Source organism: Galleria mellonella, unplaced genomic scaffold, assembly GCF_026898425.1.
Source record: "Galleria mellonella isolate WM207_F2 unplaced genomic scaffold, CSIRO_AGI_GalMel_v1 utg223, whole genome shotgun sequence".
NCBI lineage: Eukaryota > Metazoa > Arthropoda > Insecta > Lepidoptera > Pyralidae > Galleria > Galleria mellonella.
Window position 1 is genome coordinate 1,062,316 of NW_026442042.1, and position 19,504 is coordinate 1,081,819.

The 19,504-nt window shown below is 31.2% G+C and overlaps 3 protein-coding genes across 5 annotated transcripts in view; 1 reads left to right on the plus strand and 2 right to left on the minus strand.

Annotated features, from left to right (window-relative positions):
• The window catches only part of LOC113517406 (guanylate cyclase 32E), a 55,753-nt gene extending 54,449 nt beyond the window's left edge, over positions 1–1,304 (minus strand). Inside the window, 1 exon segment of the mRNA XM_052894612.1 lies at positions 1,054–1,304. Coding sequence (XP_052750572.1) covers positions 1,054–1,083 — 30 coding nt within the window. The 5' untranslated portion in view covers positions 1,084–1,304.
• A 5,550-nt stretch (positions 1,305–6,854) lies between these two features.
• Positions 6,855–12,644, minus strand: LOC113517503 (uncharacterized). The gene is made up of 6 exons (XM_026902188.3): positions 12,440–12,644; positions 12,167–12,363; positions 11,346–11,456; positions 10,763–10,951; positions 7,070–10,527; positions 6,855–6,976 (listed from the first exon to the last, which is right to left on the minus strand). Exons 1-6 carry the CDS (start codon positions 12,469–12,471, stop codon positions 6,965–6,967), a joined length of 3,999 nt encoding a protein of 1,332 aa, XP_026757989.2. The 5' UTR covers positions 12,472–12,644; the 3' UTR covers positions 6,855–6,964.
• Positions 12,645–13,763: 1,119 nt separating this feature from the next.
• Positions 13,764–18,827, plus strand: LOC113517300 (syntenin-1-like). Of its 3 annotated transcripts, none has more exons than XM_026901949.3 (5): positions 13,764–13,889; positions 14,054–14,296; positions 14,977–15,308; positions 15,669–15,932; positions 16,545–18,827. In XM_026901949.3, exons 2-5 carry the CDS (start codon positions 14,066–14,068, stop codon positions 16,591–16,593), a joined length of 876 nt encoding a protein of 291 aa, XP_026757750.2. In that variant the 5' UTR covers positions 13,764–13,889; positions 14,054–14,065; the 3' UTR covers positions 16,594–18,827. The 3 variants fall into 3 exon arrangements, with proteins under 3 accessions (XP_026757750.2, XP_026757748.2, XP_026757749.2); XM_026901948.3 differs by having other exon boundaries at positions 13,778–13,936; XM_026901947.3 differs by having other exon boundaries at positions 13,777–14,296.
• The last annotated feature ends 677 nt before the right edge of the window (positions 18,828–19,504 follow it).

A 19,504-nucleotide genomic window follows, 5' to 3' on the forward strand; every position in this document is an offset into this window, starting at 1 on the left:
CAAAAATAATACATTACATACACGGATTTTAATGACATTTATAGGGGACCGACTTGAAGTGTTATATCCTTTTAAATAAAAAAAAATTTCCAATGATGGAGTTATGAGCTAATAAACGTTAATTGAAAATCTTTCCTTTTTTTGAAGTCGGTTAAAAATGCTTTATAATATGTACTGTCATTTCGTTTTAGAAACTAAAGTATGTCGCTTTTTTATTTCCAACTTCCGACACGTGATCTCTTACTTATTCAATATTATATTTAGAACAATTTAAAAGCACAAATCTTGTTCTTTTTCTGTATAAGCTAACACAACAATTAATAAATTTTGTGTGTAGACTGGAGAACTATTAGAAAATACATGTACGTAGCGATAGAGTAATGAGATTTATTTTAGAGGATTGCCTCATAATACAAACATGCTAAATTGCCAACTGTTTTTTTCTAAAAATTAGCTATATACATTCTGGATTGATACATTTTAAACAGGATTCTCTGGGTATATCAATTTTATTGCAAATAATTTATTTAATTGCTATTAAAATTTATTATACAAGTTCTTTCATGGCAAACAACCTGCACTCGAAATTTGGTTTGCAATTTGCAATATAAAAAGAATAAATAAAATATTACTGCACGATAGTTGAATACTTTGCGGTTCAATACTAGTGAGCTCTATTTTCACTCATTTTAAATTTGGTATGAGACCTAAAAGCAGAAAGGAGTGTAAAATAGGTGATCTCTTCTAGATCTGAATTACCGTGATTTCTTGATATTTTTTTGTTAGTGTACTAACTATAATTATATAAATAAAAAACATTGGTATACTTAGGTCAAATGCTTTTTGTAGAAAATATTTACGTTCCGCAAATGCTATTAGTAATTCTGTAGCTATGCAAATGCAGTTAATTTGTTAAACAAATGCCCTAAGGTTAAGTACCTAAAGGCATAATTATTAAAATAATATAGTTTAACGATTTTTCACAAATAAGTAGACAACGTAAAAATATTATTTGAAATCAATTCGTTTTAAGAAATTTTAATTCCATCTTACCTTTTTCAATGTTGAAACATTCATGATCATATAAGCAAATTGCTCCAATTTCACAAAACTAACAATAATATATATATTTAATACATAATTACTAATTGTATACAATTTCAAGATACTAAATTCTCATGCAAAATCGTGTAATTTATTTTCCCGCCATAACGTAAGTTTTCGCGATCGCGACGCGATTGTTCAGTTTTCAGCGAGCGACTGTTAACACGCAACGACAATGCGCGACTGACTGTCGGAGTCGGAGAGTTGAGTTGAGGGCATGTGGGACGTGGATTACTGACTGGTTGGTGAAGTGGCTTGACTGGTGACGATGGTGATGTTAACCGAAAATGATCTACCAGTGACTCATTCATTTATTTACACTAGTTAATTTTAATTGTTGTACATTTTTTGTTTACCTTTTCATGTTACCATAGCAAAGTATCATCTTATTATATACAAATCATGTTGATTTGTTCACTTGAATTAGTATAAAAGTATCCTATATATTGTGTACATGATAAGGTATATACGACCCACCTGTGTACTAAAAATAAGTTCGTTAACTGTGAATCTTGCTAATATATAATAAAATTGTAACTAGACAATGTCTGTGCATAGGAGATATGTAAGAAAAAAAAATTAGGAGTATTAATATTAAGAATTATAAAATAAAGACCAAAAGATGCCAAAACAAAACTTTTAGAAATTTTGTTTGTCTGCCTGTATATTTGTTCCAGTATTACGTAAAAATTACTGCACTTACTTAGACGCGGTTTTCACAGTTGTATTCCTGAAAATCTTACATTCATATTTATATTATAATATATCCAATAATGTTTCATATGGATGAAGGAGGGTTTGGCTAGTAGTTGGAACGTTTGGCAAGCGGGTTGGCAACAGCAGTTTGACTTTTGGTGATGTTTTAAGAGGGGCACTGCTGCTTATCCCTCGACCATAAACCTTAGTCGCCTCTTACGACACTCAGAAGAAAGGAAGAGGTGACCTATTCTATGACGGGACCCGCAGGGCTTAAATATATCCAATACATTAATTTTGTGAAAACAGGATTAGTTATTATTTATTGCATACCTTTATATATACAGCCACCTGTTCCGGTTTCGTACGGTTAGATAGGAAGAAAATCTCTAAGTTTAAATCAAAATATATCCTTTATTACTCGTTGATAATATAGCTATCTATAGGAAAAAGATTTTTTTTTAAAATCGGTTACTCTTTTAATTTATTCATTACAAACAAAAAATCTTACGTCTTTATAATGTAAGTAGTTTAGACAAAAAATGAATTTAAAAATGCTATAGGTATCTGCATTTAAGGCGATGTAAGTAGGTAGTTGTTATGCTGACCTCATCGTAGCAGCATACCTGTTGTCCATTAGAAACCTCCCCTTTTAAATGATTTCTCTAGATAACATTTAAATCGGCAATATAAATTCTGATTCATAATATGTATTAAGATGGAAAGTGAATAAATATTAGGTTTAAAAAGTATACTAGACTTATATGTAACATGACAAAAATATCTGTGCCCGCGATTCTGTTCATGTGACAACTTCAACTCGATAAAATAAGTCGCTTTTCCTTCGACTTGAAGAAGTTCTCCCAGGTAAAGTTACTTTGGAGATATTGGTGCAATATCGAGGGTAGGGAACCGACTCCTGTCTGTCGTTAGTATAAAATCGCAGCTGCCATTTGAGAAAAGCTCAGAATTAGCCATTCTGTGCTTACATCCAAACAGTGCTTACAGTTACTATTAAGAGAGTTAACCTAAATAAATAAGTAACCTGTCGCTGCAAGCCGCGGTGAAAACTAGAGACAACAAGAAAAGAGGCAACAATGGTTTCCAGTGAGAATCACGCGAAGATAAACTTGACAGGATGTATTGCTAGCAAATGGGACTGTTAGGCGCTATTACTAACAAAGCCTTTCTCCTCAAGAAAAGAGGCTGTAGAGCGGTTCAGAGAGAAGGAAGGAAGTGCTGACCCATTCCAGTCAATGGTTGGAATGAGGATTGTTAATTATAGAGAGATTAGTCCCCATTACTAGCAATATACCCTGTAAGAGGCATCTCCACACGGTTTATCATCGTATTTAATTCCTAATCAATTCAAAACGATGAGCATTTGGCTCATCCTTTTGAATTGACTTGACCTGACTCCGTTCTCTACTGGTATTTTCCACTAAGTATATATATTTATTTGATGCTGGCGGGGCACCAGTGAGGGTTAGGATGAAACGGGTCAGTTGGCTCATCGTGATGAATTTATCAAAAATTAACCACGATGGTTTCCAGGGGGAACCGTGTGGAGGTCGACCTGTTAGGGTATATTGCTAGTAAAGGGTCTGCTGGAGATCACTACTAACAATCCCTGTTCCTCCACTAAGTATATATTGCATACTATTAGTATAGATGAGGGTACCATTTTTCTTCTTATTAATTTATTAAAACCTATACCAATTCAAGAAAAACGGCCGGAAGAGACATGGCAACAAATGCATACACTCATTTTTATGGTTTAAAGAAAAGACATCAGATATCAATTTCCGTTAATGACATCTTTGCAAAAAATTGCACGATAATATACCTAATTCTCAGAAAGCGAGTATGAATGAATTACAAACTACGTAGTCTGGTCAAGGTAAACATGCTTGTTGCACTACATACATACAAACACATGATATGCATCATTAGGCAAGATACTTGTTTGAGTATATGACTAAGTAATAACAACGTAAACGGAGCCTTTTTATGATTAACGTAAACGGAGCCTAAGTATGTGTATTAAGGTAAAGTACCTATTAAAATTAACTATTTAAATATCACATTTAATATTAGCTACACCCGCGATTCCGTACGCATAGTACCTAGTTAAAATTTGCCATTATTCATATTTTATATATATATATATATTATTTATATTTTTTAAACATTATATAAGACTTTATAAAATGAAGAGTTTAAAATATTTATATATATATATATATATATATATATATATATATATATATATATATATATATATATATATATATATATATATATATATATATATATATATATATCGATTATGCTTGTTAACCGTAATATATTGATGCCATAACATAATAAACGTAAATAAAATAGTTTTGAACAATTTTGGGTTTGGGATAGCAAGGGAAGTAAATCAGAAAACCTCGTTATCTGCTGGGTTCAATCCAAAAACTCCAAACAATGTGGAAGATGCGGCTAGTCATTAATCATGTTTTTATCTTGATTGTTCTAAGATGGTGCGAGTCAGGAACCATTATAAAAATTATCATTAGTCTTTGCGAAGCAATTTCTTGCCATAACTACGTCATTTATTACTTATACTAGTTAACTTGCCTGGTTTTTAACGAATGTAATCTAAAAATCCCTTATAACATCTGAATGTGTCTATTGAACAAAAACTGTTCATCGTTTACAATATTTTGAGAAGCTTAAGTCAAGAGCACACAGAAACTGCGTAGGAATCACAAACTTTACTAATATATATAAATGTGTAAGAGTTTCTTTGTTCGTTTTCACTTGGCGTATTAACGGTTCAATTAATAGTCATGAAATTTGGTACAGGTACATTTAATGTTGGGACAGAGAGGAACATATGCTACTTTTTATCTCGATCATTAACATATTCTGGTTACGCAGATGAAGTAGAGAATTAAAACTAATTGATTCCTAGACAAGATGTTTAAACCTAAATGCAAAAATTGTAGTCGTAATTACGCTTTTAGTATTACTATTACTCAAGTGAGAGTGACCACCTCTGGTCTCAAATGTTTCTAGACTGCCTTCGTTACACGAACAATAATTACAATTCATTCTTATATAGTATAAATTAAGCGTTTTATATGACTTTTTACGTATTTAGTAATAAATAAAAAAGTATCTTTGACTGATAAGTCATCATTGATTACTGCATTGAAAAATTACTGAAATTATAAAAACCACATTGTGTACTTTATAATAACCACAGGAGATATACGTACAAGGACGGAATTTCACAAATCCCGATATAAAAAAGTGAATCCGGTAGGTGGCTATATTAACTAAAAATATATTTATTTTACAGGAACTTGTTATAGATTCACGCAGACGAAAGTCTGTTTGTACATATCAAAATATCTTTATACTAGATAAAATGAATTTTAGATTTTGTGGTAGATGTAATGTTAATAATTTTCGTAGAAATAATTGAACATAAAGCCCTAAAAACGAGAAAACCTAAGGACTTTTTCGGAAAATGGCGCTTCACAATCGACCCTTTTGTGTTATTATACTTTTCACTCCAATGTCATGAAAGCGCCTAAGGAAACGAGCACAATACAATAGAATAAGAAAAAGAATACACAAAATTAAAAAAAAGAATCATTATCATCATAATAATCATTAACTGTCCATTGCTCAACATAGGGCTCTTCCATAGACTGCCATAAGGAACGGTCCTAAGTCACCTTCTACCTCTGTCGTTCATAGACTACATTTTATTCTACATTTAATCGTTTACCATCAGACGGGCCGTATGCTTGTTGCTATCTCAGCGGTATAAAAAACCTGCATCCATTGACTCTCTGTAATGCAAAAGAGTATAGAATGCAAAAAAGTATGTTACAATCTCCTTTGATGGGAAGAGATCCGTGCCCAGTAGTGGTATTTACGAGTATATTAATGCGTTGTTAAGTAATACCATAAGAATTAATACAGCATTATGTATTCTTCCGTTACGAAAAATTACTACAAGTAGCAATTAATTGGATATCTAAATGATATTCACCTGTTTAATACAGATTTTTATCTATGCTTTTATTGCCACGGTAGAAAGAAAATGGGGTTTATAAACGCCGATACTGAATCGACAGATAGACACCTAAGTAGATTCCTACCCTGATCCTTCTAGATAGTTTACTGGATATTGTGTAAGTTGTACGTAAACAATGTGAAGAATGTGGACATTCCTTCCTATATAACTGTATCTACTTAAACTTTCCAAGCTAATTTAAAGTTGGTCAGTGCATGTCGTTGATAGACGTTAAAAAATAGGTTCCTTTAAAATATCATTACAGGCGTTAAATGTTTTACATTTTTATAATAATTATTAGCTGTCTATGCTCGTAGTAAATAATCCCATCCAATCCCATCATTACTTTCCGACAGTATAGTATAGTCATAACACGGCATCTTCAGTTGTTGAGTTAGTGTCGGCTATATGCATGTTTATATTATCTTATTTCATATTTACTTACTGTAACCAATTACCATAACACTTTTACTTTACTGCTTGTTTCCTACTACTATAGTATTAATATCTTGACATAAAAATCACGAGTAGGTAGATTTTAGTGGCATTCACAACTTAAATGTAAAAATTGAAATCGATGTTACAGAACACCAAGAAGACAATTTTATCTAATGTGATTGATTTTGTTTATTTGTATATTAATAATTGATCGGTCTAATTATATAAATTTTGAATTTCTGTTATAATGGACTCATAATTTACAGGAATGAATTTACAGGGTACAAAGGAATAACATCCGTGTCCTCAGGAACGGCAACGCATGGGAGGTATCATGGGCGAACCAGTATACTCTGTTATATCTATTATGTCTATAGGCGACGGTTACCACTTTCCATCAGGTGGACCGCCAACTTGTTTGCTATTGTAAGTTGTATAAAAAAAAATTATAAGTCTTTCTAAAACTTCGACACCTCGTATCATCCTCCAATGGATGTTACGAATATACTAAATGATTAGAATAAATAATCTATTATCCTGTTATAATAACAATTTAATCTCAATAAAACACTTTTATAATATTAAATAAAATAATCACAGATGCTCAATCTCTCCTAATACTCATTTCAGTTGACTCCTTATTCTTTTTCATTGCACTTTCTGTAACAAAGAAATAAGAAAAGATAAATGTAATAAATCTTGGAATTGCAGTACACAATAACATCAAAAAATAATATAGATATATTTTCTCACCATAGTAATTTCTGGGAATATCGAGCTGAGGTTGAAATTAGCCCGAGATGTAACCGGTAAACCTGTAAGTGATCGGTCAACATTGTGCCCCACGCTTTGCATACTTGAAGACATCAAATGACTGTTGAAGAAATCAGATTGGTATTGAGTAGGAACTTGATTACCGACATAGTTGGGAAAACCTAACTCGTCCGTTACTAAATTTGAATGCCTTTTAGATGGAGCTTTATTTTGCCATAATATATGAGACGGATCATTCCATTCATCAACTTCATTATTTAGTTTAGCTCTTTTACTTTGATACTTTTTATTGGAATCTTTTTTAGAACATTCTAACTTATGTTTCGCTGCGGTTTCTCGTCTTGAGCTCTTGTAACTTGAAGGCACTTTATCTTGCTGTTGAAACACAGCTGGATTATTTCTCATTTTTAATTCTTCATATTTATGATTAGTGTAATTGCATTCTGGAGTTTGATTGTAATCCATGAATTCCCCCGGAAATGGTCCACTAGCGTAATTGCCAGACATTAAATTACTACTGCCAGGCATGAAATTAGAATAAAACGAATTTGATATCGTATTTGTCGTAGTATTATATAACGTGGTCCCAGAAAGTTGCTGACTGGCATAACTATTATCTGTGTAATCTAGAATAGGAGGAAAATGGGAAACTTGTGCTATACTATTTTCTTGAGTCGGATTAAAATTATTATATTTTTGTGCTGGCATTGTAAATTTTACAGTGCTACTATCTGGGTTTTTTTGTGAGCAAGAACCACCTCGTATTAAAGCTTCTGCAGAATAACTATTTTTTTGAGATTTAGAACTTTTATCAGACTTATTTGTTTTAGGTTTGTTCTGAGAAAATTGATTCATATTATCATAAGAAATTATCGTCTTCGAATCATTAAATGTATAACAAGGCTGCGTTTGAGTGTCTATTCGCGAAGACATAACTTTGCGATTCGTTTCGTTTGCAAAATGTGTTATAGGTTGTTTCGATGAAACTGATTTGGGCGGTTCAATATTTGGTGCTTGATATCGAGAAGGCATACTATCTGACGAACGGTTCATTAATTGTGTAACGGAAAGAAAATTACTACAATTCTGTATATCTGATTGTGGCACACCTCGACCAGCAAATTCTGAATTTTTCTTTTTATCGTGAGGACCCAAGGCCAAATCGCCGACTAAAGTTGGTAAATTTATGGGTGGAGGTTCAATACTTATTTCCGTTGGCCCTACTGGTCTGGCTGAGGGCCATACTTGTAATTCTTCTAATCCACTCTGTGTGGAAAAATTATGCATGGATATAGGAAAGTAATTGCTTTCATTGTGATCTTGCTTTTTAGTGATTTGTGATAGATCTGATTGACCATAAGAGGATTTATGACTTTCTTTTATATCCACATGATTTGGAATACAATGATTGCTCATGGGTCTGATTTCAGATGTCATCCAATTAATGTGCATTTTACTTGGCGATTTTTTGGTATATTTCTCAGATGCTTGCTGAGGTAAGGTCATATTTAAAGACTTTGCTCCATTTTCTACGACTGTTTCAGAAATTTGCTTTGTTTCATAATGTTTGCTACTAGATTTTATATTAATATTCGTCTGCATATTTTCCGGAGGTAGATAATTTTGATGTTTCGTATTTAAGCTTTTCGAAGAGTTATTATTGTGTGTATAAAATGGTACGTCATCACTCCATATATTCGTGGGCTGTGAGTAGAAACTAGTTATAGTATCAGCAAAAGATGAGTTTGGTTTAGTTGAAGTGTTATCTTTTTTATTAGAACTAGTTACGAGAGGTAACTGAAATTCAGGGTTAAAAGGATTATAAGAATTAGAATATGGAGTGGATACTGTTGTTAGTATTTCCTTACTAAATGTATTTGTTGAAGTTGTACAATTTACAAAATCGAATCCTTTGTGTGACCAACCTAAATCTATATCATATGTTAATCTCGATGATCCGATTTTCATCAGATTATCTTCTACGTTTGTGTAGTCATTTTTATTTTTAGATGTATATTTCTCCATTGCACAAGGATACAGGCCAAGGCTATTAAATTCATGGCCAGAAGAAATATTGCTAGTGCTATAAATAGTACTTTTAACTGTACTAAATGGATCACCTTTGTAAAAAAAGTTGTTATTACTAACATAGCTAGTTGGTTGGTTGGATATAGATTTGCTAATATTACAGTCAAAATCTAAACCAAATGTAGAATCGGAGATTGTGCAATTTGTTGATATTAATGAGGGCATGGGTAAGTTTAAAAAGGGATTTTCATGAGTTACATTAAAAATTGCTGCTGTACTGGTTGTTTTACAAGAAGCATGTACTTCTTTAGAGCTTACATTATCCCCGATATATTTTTGCTGTTCATTGTGTTTATTCAAAATATTTGTTGGTGACTGGGTTTTATGTGTAGATTTTATTTTAATATCAGTAGAATTTATTTTTTCATAAAAAGTAACAGGCTGCGATGTAGTATCATTTCGTCTTTGACTGTTATCTTTAATGTTAGTTTGTGTCGAATTTTGAGGCTCTTCTGCAGGACTATCTGCTCTATTTCCACTTACTAAAGGAAAAGACATAAGAAAAGCTGCTGTCGGGGAAGCAGCTAAGAATTCTTCTGCTAATTCCAGACGCGCGTTTCCTGTTTCAACAACGTTGTCACATAAGGTAGTGTCTAAAATATTGGGTAGTTTATTTTCCTTATCTTTATCTTCAGTTAGAGTTTCTATTTCTGTAGCAACTTTAGTAAATTTATCATTTTCATGTGTATTTTGACCTTCATTAGTATTCTTTTCAAATGCAGTGGACACTTTGGTTACTATTGCTGATTCGGAATTAGTTTTTGTTGTTTCGATATTTTTTGGAAGACAATTAGATTCCTTTGATTTGATTTTAGAACTCGAATCATTGTCTTTGGAAGCCGAGTTTGACAAGTCCTGACTATTACTTGACTGTGTATCACTTTTGGCAGATGTTTGGTTAGGAACTTTCTTGATATCCGGACATTTTTCAATACTTTGTTTTTTGTCAGTTATTTTACTATCAACTAGAGTTTTATGGTCTTCTTTTTCAGCTTCCTTTTCTTTAATATTCTGAACTATCGAATCTTTTTCAATACTAGGTGTAGATTTTATTTTTTTACCACTTTTTTTAGCAACATCGTTTTTTGACTTTGCATTATTTTTTTTATTTTTTGTTATATCAGCTGCGGATAAAGGACGAGAATAAGCTGATATAGGTAAAATATTGACCATGGTCGTTTTTGTAATATCCCCATTATTTCTGTTAACTATAGACGCAAATGGTTTATTTAAAGTTTGCAAATAAGAATCTACGATCACAAATGCTGGTGGAACAGTAGGAAATAATAGTGGTCTTTGAGGAAAAATATATGGTGTTGCTGGTAACACAACAATTGTATTTTCCGGCCCTGAAATATACAAAATTAAAGGAAAATAAAAATTAACTTCATTACGATCTGTTATTTTTTGTCTTACTTGGTGTTACATTGTTAATAAAATTAAAACAAATTGTTAAGATTTTATGTCAAACAATAATCTTATATAATTTATAATATAGATAGTTTATTACTATAGTCATGTTTATAATATATGTAAGTAAAACAATAATTACATTTTTATTTCCAAATTCAATAAATTTCTTACCTTTTTTATCAATGTTTAAATTAGATTTTGGTAACAATTTTGGTGGGGAGATCACTGGTATAGATTTTGGTATTGACTTTGTATTTTCGCAGCAAGATTTAACAGTAACATTTGTAGTAAGTGTAGGCTTTTCTTTTAGTGCATTACGTTTAGATTTTTGTAACATCATTAATTTCATGTATTTACTATCTGTAATAAAATAATAAAAATCATAATAATATGGACAAAAATTTTTATATGTATAATATTAAAATACAAAATAGTAAGAAATGATATCAATAATAATCATGGATATAAGACAAAGGTAGTTGCAAAAAGATGGAAGTGTATCATAGTGTCAATTTATATAATGTGAAACAGGGTATACAGGAAAGTAATTCTACCTGATTCTGAAGTGTTTGTGTGACTTATTCCTAAAATTAAATATTTAAATAATTTATTAATAAAAGTGCCAATGTCTAACTCTAATAGCAATTTAATTTTTATGAATTTTTGAAATTATGGTTTTCTTGTAATAGTGAACTGAAAATTTTATTTCAGAAATTGAGAATGTTGATTTATTACTTTTAATGTAGGTACTTACTCTGATTTTTTTTATTGATTCCTATAAAAACTTGTGTCGATGCATCTTTTAAACTTAATTTTTTGTTCATATGATCATCCAATTTAACTTGCAGTGCTAATATTTCTGCTTCTATAAAATGTAAAATTATATTATTTATGTACATCGGTTTGGGTATAATCTGGTAGCATTCCCAGGATGCAAGTGAAGCTTCACAAAGATATGAAGTAAATATGCGACTTTCTTAAGAGGCCAGGGGTCAGTTTCATTGAAAATTATATTAAATACTCCAATAGTTGCAATGAAATATATATTACTAATGCTATCAAATAATATATATATTCTTTATTGCACTAAAACATACATTAACAACAATAAGTTAATAAAAATGTTAGCAAAAGCGAAATAATGCACAAAATTAAAAAAAAATATTCTTGTTTAATAGAATATGCATTAAGGGGACCTCTTCAATTGCTATTTGCTGCATCCAATAGGGTCGATAAAACTCTCTATAATAATATCTATTGAAACATATAAATATTTGATAAAACTTATAATAGGAAGCAAGTTAATGGTTGACCTATTGAATAGCAAGGCACTGATAGACATCAAAAACTTCGTGAAGATCATAGAATAAATACACTCCGCAATCAATAATAGACTATTCTAGAGTACTAATTTATTTTGCCTCCGTAACTTATAAATTTGCTGCCACATATGCAGTTGCTTGGTAACAGAAACACCAGTAGCATAGATGTAAACATGCATACAACTATCATACAATCTAAATTTGGTAGACTCCCTCTTAACTGTTGTCAATAAGTATTATGCATTAAACTTACTCAACTGCGTTTTTTCTTGAGCACAATTTGTTAAACAAATTATAGCTTTCTGTATAATTTCTATTTTAGGATATTGTACATCTGCATCATGTTCAGAGGATTCGTTAGCCTTATTTATAGCCTTCACGACTTCTCCAAGTTTCGATATTGCTTCATTGAACTTATTTCGTCTCTGACGCTCCCATTCACGACAGCGGCTGAAAGATAGACAAATACATAGGAAAACATATTTTAATAAATTGAAACATCTTACTATTAGTTTTTATATCGAACCTTGGTGTGCGAGCTTTAGTAACAGTTTCCATAATGAAAAGTAATCATATGTCTAATTAATAAAACATTTTATATCTCTGTGAAATATAATTATATATAAAAATAGGTATTTATATGTGAAATTTAATATAATTTAGCTGTAAACTGTAAATAATAAAATTGTGAGTAACTACTAAAATTGATTGATTGATATAATTGATTGATTGAGTCTGACTGAATATGGATTGGTCTACAATTCTATGTCTGTGGAATGCTTGATGCGAGTTCATCCCATTAATAGATTAAGGATAATACCTGTTGTTCTAATAGACAGTAATATCTAGCACAGATAATAATTAAAACATCATTATAAACAAAATACGGAAGTGTGAGCAAAATCAGAAATATTTTTTGTCTTGTTTTTGTATACTTTTGTTTTTAGATGACTTCTATTAGTTGCTCATCAAAAGTCAAACGATAAGTATTATACTGAGTGGATATTCGATTAAAATCAGTCATATTCATCAAAAATGATTCGTATTTTAGGTTATAGTATTGAAAAAATATGTCTGGCGTCCAACTCCGCAGACTTCTAAGAAATAGCCACCATGGGCGGAGTTGTCACTGTAGATGAGGCAATCGCTACAAGCAGGAAATTAACTGCGGGCGGAACAGTCGCTGCGAGAGGAACTGTGGGTATTCTGGACGTGACGGATGCAGCCAGCGGCGCCATCGCTGTGATAATACTGGACACTGATGTATTTTATATCTAAGATTTACTCTGTGGTATCTAGTGTCAGTCAAAAGCTAAGAACAAGGAATTACTAATAACTTAATATAAAAACAAAAAAAGAAATAATAATACTTAATAAAAAACTACAAAAAATATGAAAGATTATATTCAGTTATATAAAAGGCGTATTGTGATGGCCAGTAATACGCCACATCTTTAATTCGGTCGAGACATGAGCGGTACTACAATCCCTCAAGCAGTGCCAGATTGACTATAAGTATATCGAAGTGTTGAAGTGTATTTACAGTAAGGTTACGATGTCTAACAGAGTATAAAAAACAAAGTCTTACACCTTTTTGCATAAGGTGATGACATATATCATATCCCTGAATCTCTTTACAGCTGCATTGGAAGATATTTTTAAACACTTGAACTGTAGAAGATATCAATGATCTCATTCTATTGTTATTTCATAATGTGTACGTTCATAGCAGTTCTATTGTATTCTTTCTCTACGATCCCTTTCATAGACTAAGGATAATACTTGGCATTCTTTTTCTATGGGTAGATTTATATTTCATTCTTTTCATTCTTCTGTCATTCTCATGTGTCATTCGTTTTGTTTTATTTGATTCATTAATTAATTTGATAGCATTAAATTAATGGGATTTGTAATTTTGTCAAGATAATTATTACGACGATATCATTTCACCATTTTTTATAAACATATTAATTAGGGTTAGTTAAAATTTTCTTTAACCGTAATCACAAATAGAGGTGTATAGGTAGGTAATTATTGTGAAATAATTGTGTGTACAAAATAAAACAGATCATTGACAGCAAGGTTTACGCCCTTTTAAAAGTTTTTGGTGTATGTACATCAGTCGATTACATTTCAACAGTAAATCGGAAAAATGGCCCTATATCCGTCTTTGGAGGATATGAAAGTAGACAACATGGTGAGGGCTCAGCTAAGTCAGCAACTTGTGCAGCCACCTTATGGAGCGAATGTAACTGTTGTACCTAACGCTCCCTTGCCCAATTCTTCTGCTTATCACATGTATCCAGCTCTTGGTGACTATATGGGTCTTGAGCTATCATCTGATGTTATTGCTCTCAACATGCCTGAGTATCAAATACAACCAGTAAGTAACCATTATTTTAATTAATTATTTATCTCTCCATCTATACACTATCTTTTTTAAGTAATATTTTTGCATTTAGTGTTGATTCATGTTGGTAAAATGGATACTTTTAAGAATTAACATAATTTGTATTGATGAGTCATTCCTATAAAGTTCTTATATCCACACTTGTTTACTAGTGAAGAATAATAGGTCAGTTGGACCATTATGACTAATTCATCAAAAACTAAACACTGGTTTCTCAGAGGGATTGTAGGTAATATGTATAGGTATATTGTTAGTAATGGGATTGCAAGTCTTTATTATGATCTTTTTCCTCTAAAAAAGTGTTATTATTTGTTTGTTACCTTTTGGCACTTTAATGCCTCAATAATCCTCAAGATATTTGGCATACATGCAAAATATGTAAAAGGCTACTTTATATCTTGTTTCAATTAATGTATTCTGGTCATGAGGATGTACAAGTAATTGTAGGTAAAAACAATTTCTTAAAAAAGATTGAAAGATCGTATACAATAATAAGTAGATATAGTTTATATTATTAGTATGCTCAATGAAATGCATGCCAATGGTTCAATAGTTGACAAATGATCACCTATTAAACCACTACCATGTATTATAGTGCTGAGCATATCTATTTTTTTTTAATATTATAAATTTTTATATTTGTTGTTTTTAAGGTTCAATCTAGTGGTGGAGTAGCAAACTTGATTGCGCCACTGTCTTCTCAGTCTTCAACAATACAAAAGGCAACAGTTACACAGGCAATCAGACAAGTTGTGCTGTGCAAGGACAAAGATGGCAAGTGTGGTTTGAGACTTCATGCAGTGAATAACGGGATTTTCGTATGTTATGTTGCTACTGGCAGTCCAGCAGCATTGGCTGGATTACGATTTGGAGATCAAGTGTTGGAAATCAACAATGTCACCGTGGCAGGCATGACAATGGACCAGTGCCATGGTTTGTTGAAAAAGGCCCCAGTTAATGGCATCACTATGGCTATACGTGACAGGTGTGTTTTATTGACATATTTACTTAACTAGATAGGTAATCTTTTATTTACATTTTAGCTATAACAAAGTAAAATGAATGATATTTTTATATTTAGATAACCTTATACATTTGCATGTTCTTATACATAAATTATAAGTCTTAAGGTTATTTTATAATCTTAATGTATCAGGTGCAAGTAAATAAATCAAACATATTTATATATTACTTATAGTCAAAATGAAAAGTTACTGTCTGTGCTCTATCAGTTTATTATTAGCTATTGATATAGATAAGAGTAATTTCAGCTTATCAGTTTCACAATGGTCTGTAACATGTTAATTAGTTATTACTGACAACAACTTATATTGTTATATTTCAGACCTTTTGAGAGGACAGTAACACTTCACAAGGATTCCCTTGGCCATGTTGGATTCCAGTTTAAAAATGGCAAAATTGTTGGATTAGTAAAGGATTCCTCTGCAGCCCGCAATGGTTTATTGACTGAACATCAGATATTGGAAATAAATACAATTAATGTTGTAGGCATGAAAGATAAGGAAGTTTCTAAAATAATTGATTCCAGTCCCTCTATTGTGAATGTTACAATTATTCCATCCTACATATATGACCACATGATAAGCAAGTAAGTATGATAATTTTGTCATGCAATTAATTAGTCAACAATGATTATGAGTACAATTTATATCATAATATAATTTATATCGTTAATTTTGCTGTCTGATAATTGAAATTAATTCATATAAAAATATAGACATGTAATTATTTGAAACAAATAATACCTAAAGGATTTTTTGCAAACAAGAATTATCCAGTTAGAGTTTTAGTATCATTATTTATGGTAGTAAATTTTCTGGTAGATGATTGGTAGTTTCTAGGAAGAACCATATAGAGTTTGACTTGATAAGGTGTATTGCTATCAATGGGGCAGTTAGACCACATTATTAACAATCCAATTCCGCCAAAGTTACAAGATGGTGACACTTGAGATGTCCGTAGCATAGTTCATGGCAATACATAATCATTATTATTTTATATCAAGTGAGCTTGTTTGCAGTTCTCATGATCTGCATATTAATTATACTTATACCAATTCTCAAATGTCAATTATAATATTTGATTACTTTTTTTACAATTGTACACACTTTTATCATTTACAATTTTTTAAGTATAATTATTATAATAGATAAGAATATGGTTTGTTGATAATAAACTCTGAATATTTACCATTTTTCAGAATGTCTGCATCACTGTTTAAGGAACAGGACCGCACGCCTGCAGTGTAGATTTTTATAACTATCAATACAGATTTTTTTTTTATACTGAACTATTTTTATTATAACATTAATTTGACATATTATAGTCATATCTTATTTCACACAATTGGCACTTACAATACTTATAATATCACACACTTTATTTTGTAGTACGTAAGATTAATTGTTAATTTTTATTATTACATTATAGGAATATTAATTAGGGTTCATGTTACAAGTATATGTACCATTAGTCAGTAAGGGCTGTGAAATAGGAGACGCAAAACTAATCAATTTCAGACCAAAAATTTTCTAAATTCTGCCATTGTTTTTATTTAAACAGTTTAGAGTGCTAAATTGTTTGGCCATAAAAAGTGATAGTAAGAACGATAGTAAGATACGAGTATGCAGTAATGAATAGATTGTCTATGATAGTATACAATGTGTAACCGTCAGTATATATCAAACTGATACCATGGGATACTTTTTAATCATAGACCACTATTCCTTAAACATTTTAACACTACTGGAAACGAAGATAACTCACTATTTTGAGGCTTTTAGCTGCCGATGTTATCCATGTAACCCTGAAATTCGTAGCCGTGGCTTCTCAATACACACAAATCCTTAGAACACTGAAGTTGCTCCCTAAAACATGATTACCAGATAACCATTAAGCTTTTGAGCGAAGTCTGGTTAACTATATTAGCCATGGCTCTATAAGTAGTGTCCAATTTATATTTACATTCATGTATTTAAGGAATTGGAAATATGTTAATAATTCTTTAATATATATTTTGTGCTGACATTTTGCAGTTGCTCATGTTGTGCGTACATGTTCAATTTATTATTAAATTATTATTATGACATCTTTCAACTGGATTTTTTGAGAAAAGTTTTTCAATTTCAAATACTATTGCTGAAGTTAACAAAACTGACCAGTTTGATATATCCTGTCTGTTATATCTGTATATTAATTTTAAGTTATGTTTAATTCATTGTGCCCAATTATATTGTTTTATTACTTTAATATTTACCTACCTTTGATATAAACCTCTGGACATCAACTCATATATTGGAGCTAGTTACACAGAGATCGGCCATCTCTTAAGGTCATCCCAGATAATGTGGCCTTTTTTGTATAACTGGCTTCTTTTGTATAATTCTAGAATGTAAGAAATATATAATCTTTTACGTTATATAAACATATAATAATGACTATAGTATTCATTCATAATATGAGTAATTTTCATTGAATTCTATGTATTAATGAGTTTATAAAATTTCATTATTTTGTACCTATGTTAAAAAGAGGATTTAGTTATGTTTATATTATATTTATAAATAAATAAATTACATTGTTATGAGCAGTATGCACTAAGAGATTATGAGTACTTTGATATGGATACACTCTGGTTTAGAAAAGTATCTTGAATTATACGATGTGATTCCTACCAATATGATTATTTGATATAGTTTTTACCTACCGACTTCCTTACACTTATAAGTGACGATCTCCGCCGTACTTTTTTTTGGATAAATTAGAACAGAATTGCGCTGTAACGCGCGAATCTGGACACAAGTTAGGCCCGTTTTTATGTGAAAGTAAGTTCTTATATTCTTTGGATATTTTTACTGCAATGTGTGGACTAGTGGGTTATAATCTCGATTTTAAAAACTTTGTTTGAGTCATATGTTCTAGATTAGATTATATTTTAGCCAATGCCAACAATTTGAGTCTATAGCTGTTTTTTTTTTAAATAGCTTTAGACACAAACAGTTTACTAAACTCATTCTAGTTAGTAAGTGAACTCCCTCTTAGCAACGTATGTTTATGTGCAAGGTCTATACTCTTATGTGTAATATCTATAACAGGAATATTTTTTATAAGATATTTTACAGCATAAATTTTTCTCAATATTCATTTATTTTCAATGAGAAATTAACATAATTTCAAAAACTTTTCTTAGACGTATATGGGCGTCCCCTTAGACGGTTTGTCCACGATAACATACAAAATTTATATACTTACATATCAAAATTTGTCCAGTTTAATTTTAAAGCGTTTATGTCAATAAAAATATAACGTTCATTTTATATTTAATAGGATTCGATTAGCAGAGATTAATAGAAATAGATTATATAGATTATATACACCTAGATAGAGCGTCAAGTTTGAGAAGGTCGTTTTTTCATACCGTGAGTGTTCAAATTATCATTATCTTATTAAAATGTACAAGTCTGAAAGTATTATAGTATTGATATAACGGCTATAATTAATAAGTCTATCGTAACAAGCGCGGTGCCCGAATTATGGAAATCGGCTATTGTCACTCCTATACCGAAAGTAGATAATCCAGTAGAACTAAAAGATTTGCGTCCAGTTAGTGTTCTTCCATACTTGTCGAAAATACTGGAGAAAGTTATTTACACCCAGTTGTCTAAGTATGTTGAGGAAAATTGTATCTTACCAGCGATGCAATCCGGCTTTCGCAAAGGTAGAGGTACAGCTTCCGCTTTATTGGACGTCGTTGACAATATTCTTACGAGTCAAGATAGTGGAGAGGGATCACTGCTAGCATTATTAGATTACTCTCGTGCTTTTGACAGTATCAGTATTCCACTACTTCTGGCAAAATTGACATTTTACGGTTTGGACGAACAGTCAGTCGGATGGTTTACGAGTTTTCTCGATAATCGTAGACAGACTGTTAAATTGGTGGGGAGAGCTGGTAGACCTGCGTTTTCGGATTCTTCGGAAGTCACGCGCGGAGTGCCTCAGGGCACAATACTCGGTCCATTACTGTTTATTTTATATAGTGCTGATCTTATAAAACAGATACAACATTGCAAATACCATATTTATGCAGATGATGTTCAACTTTATATCCCGGCTTCTCGCAGAAATGTCTCAGGAAGTGTTTCAAAATTAAATGAGGAT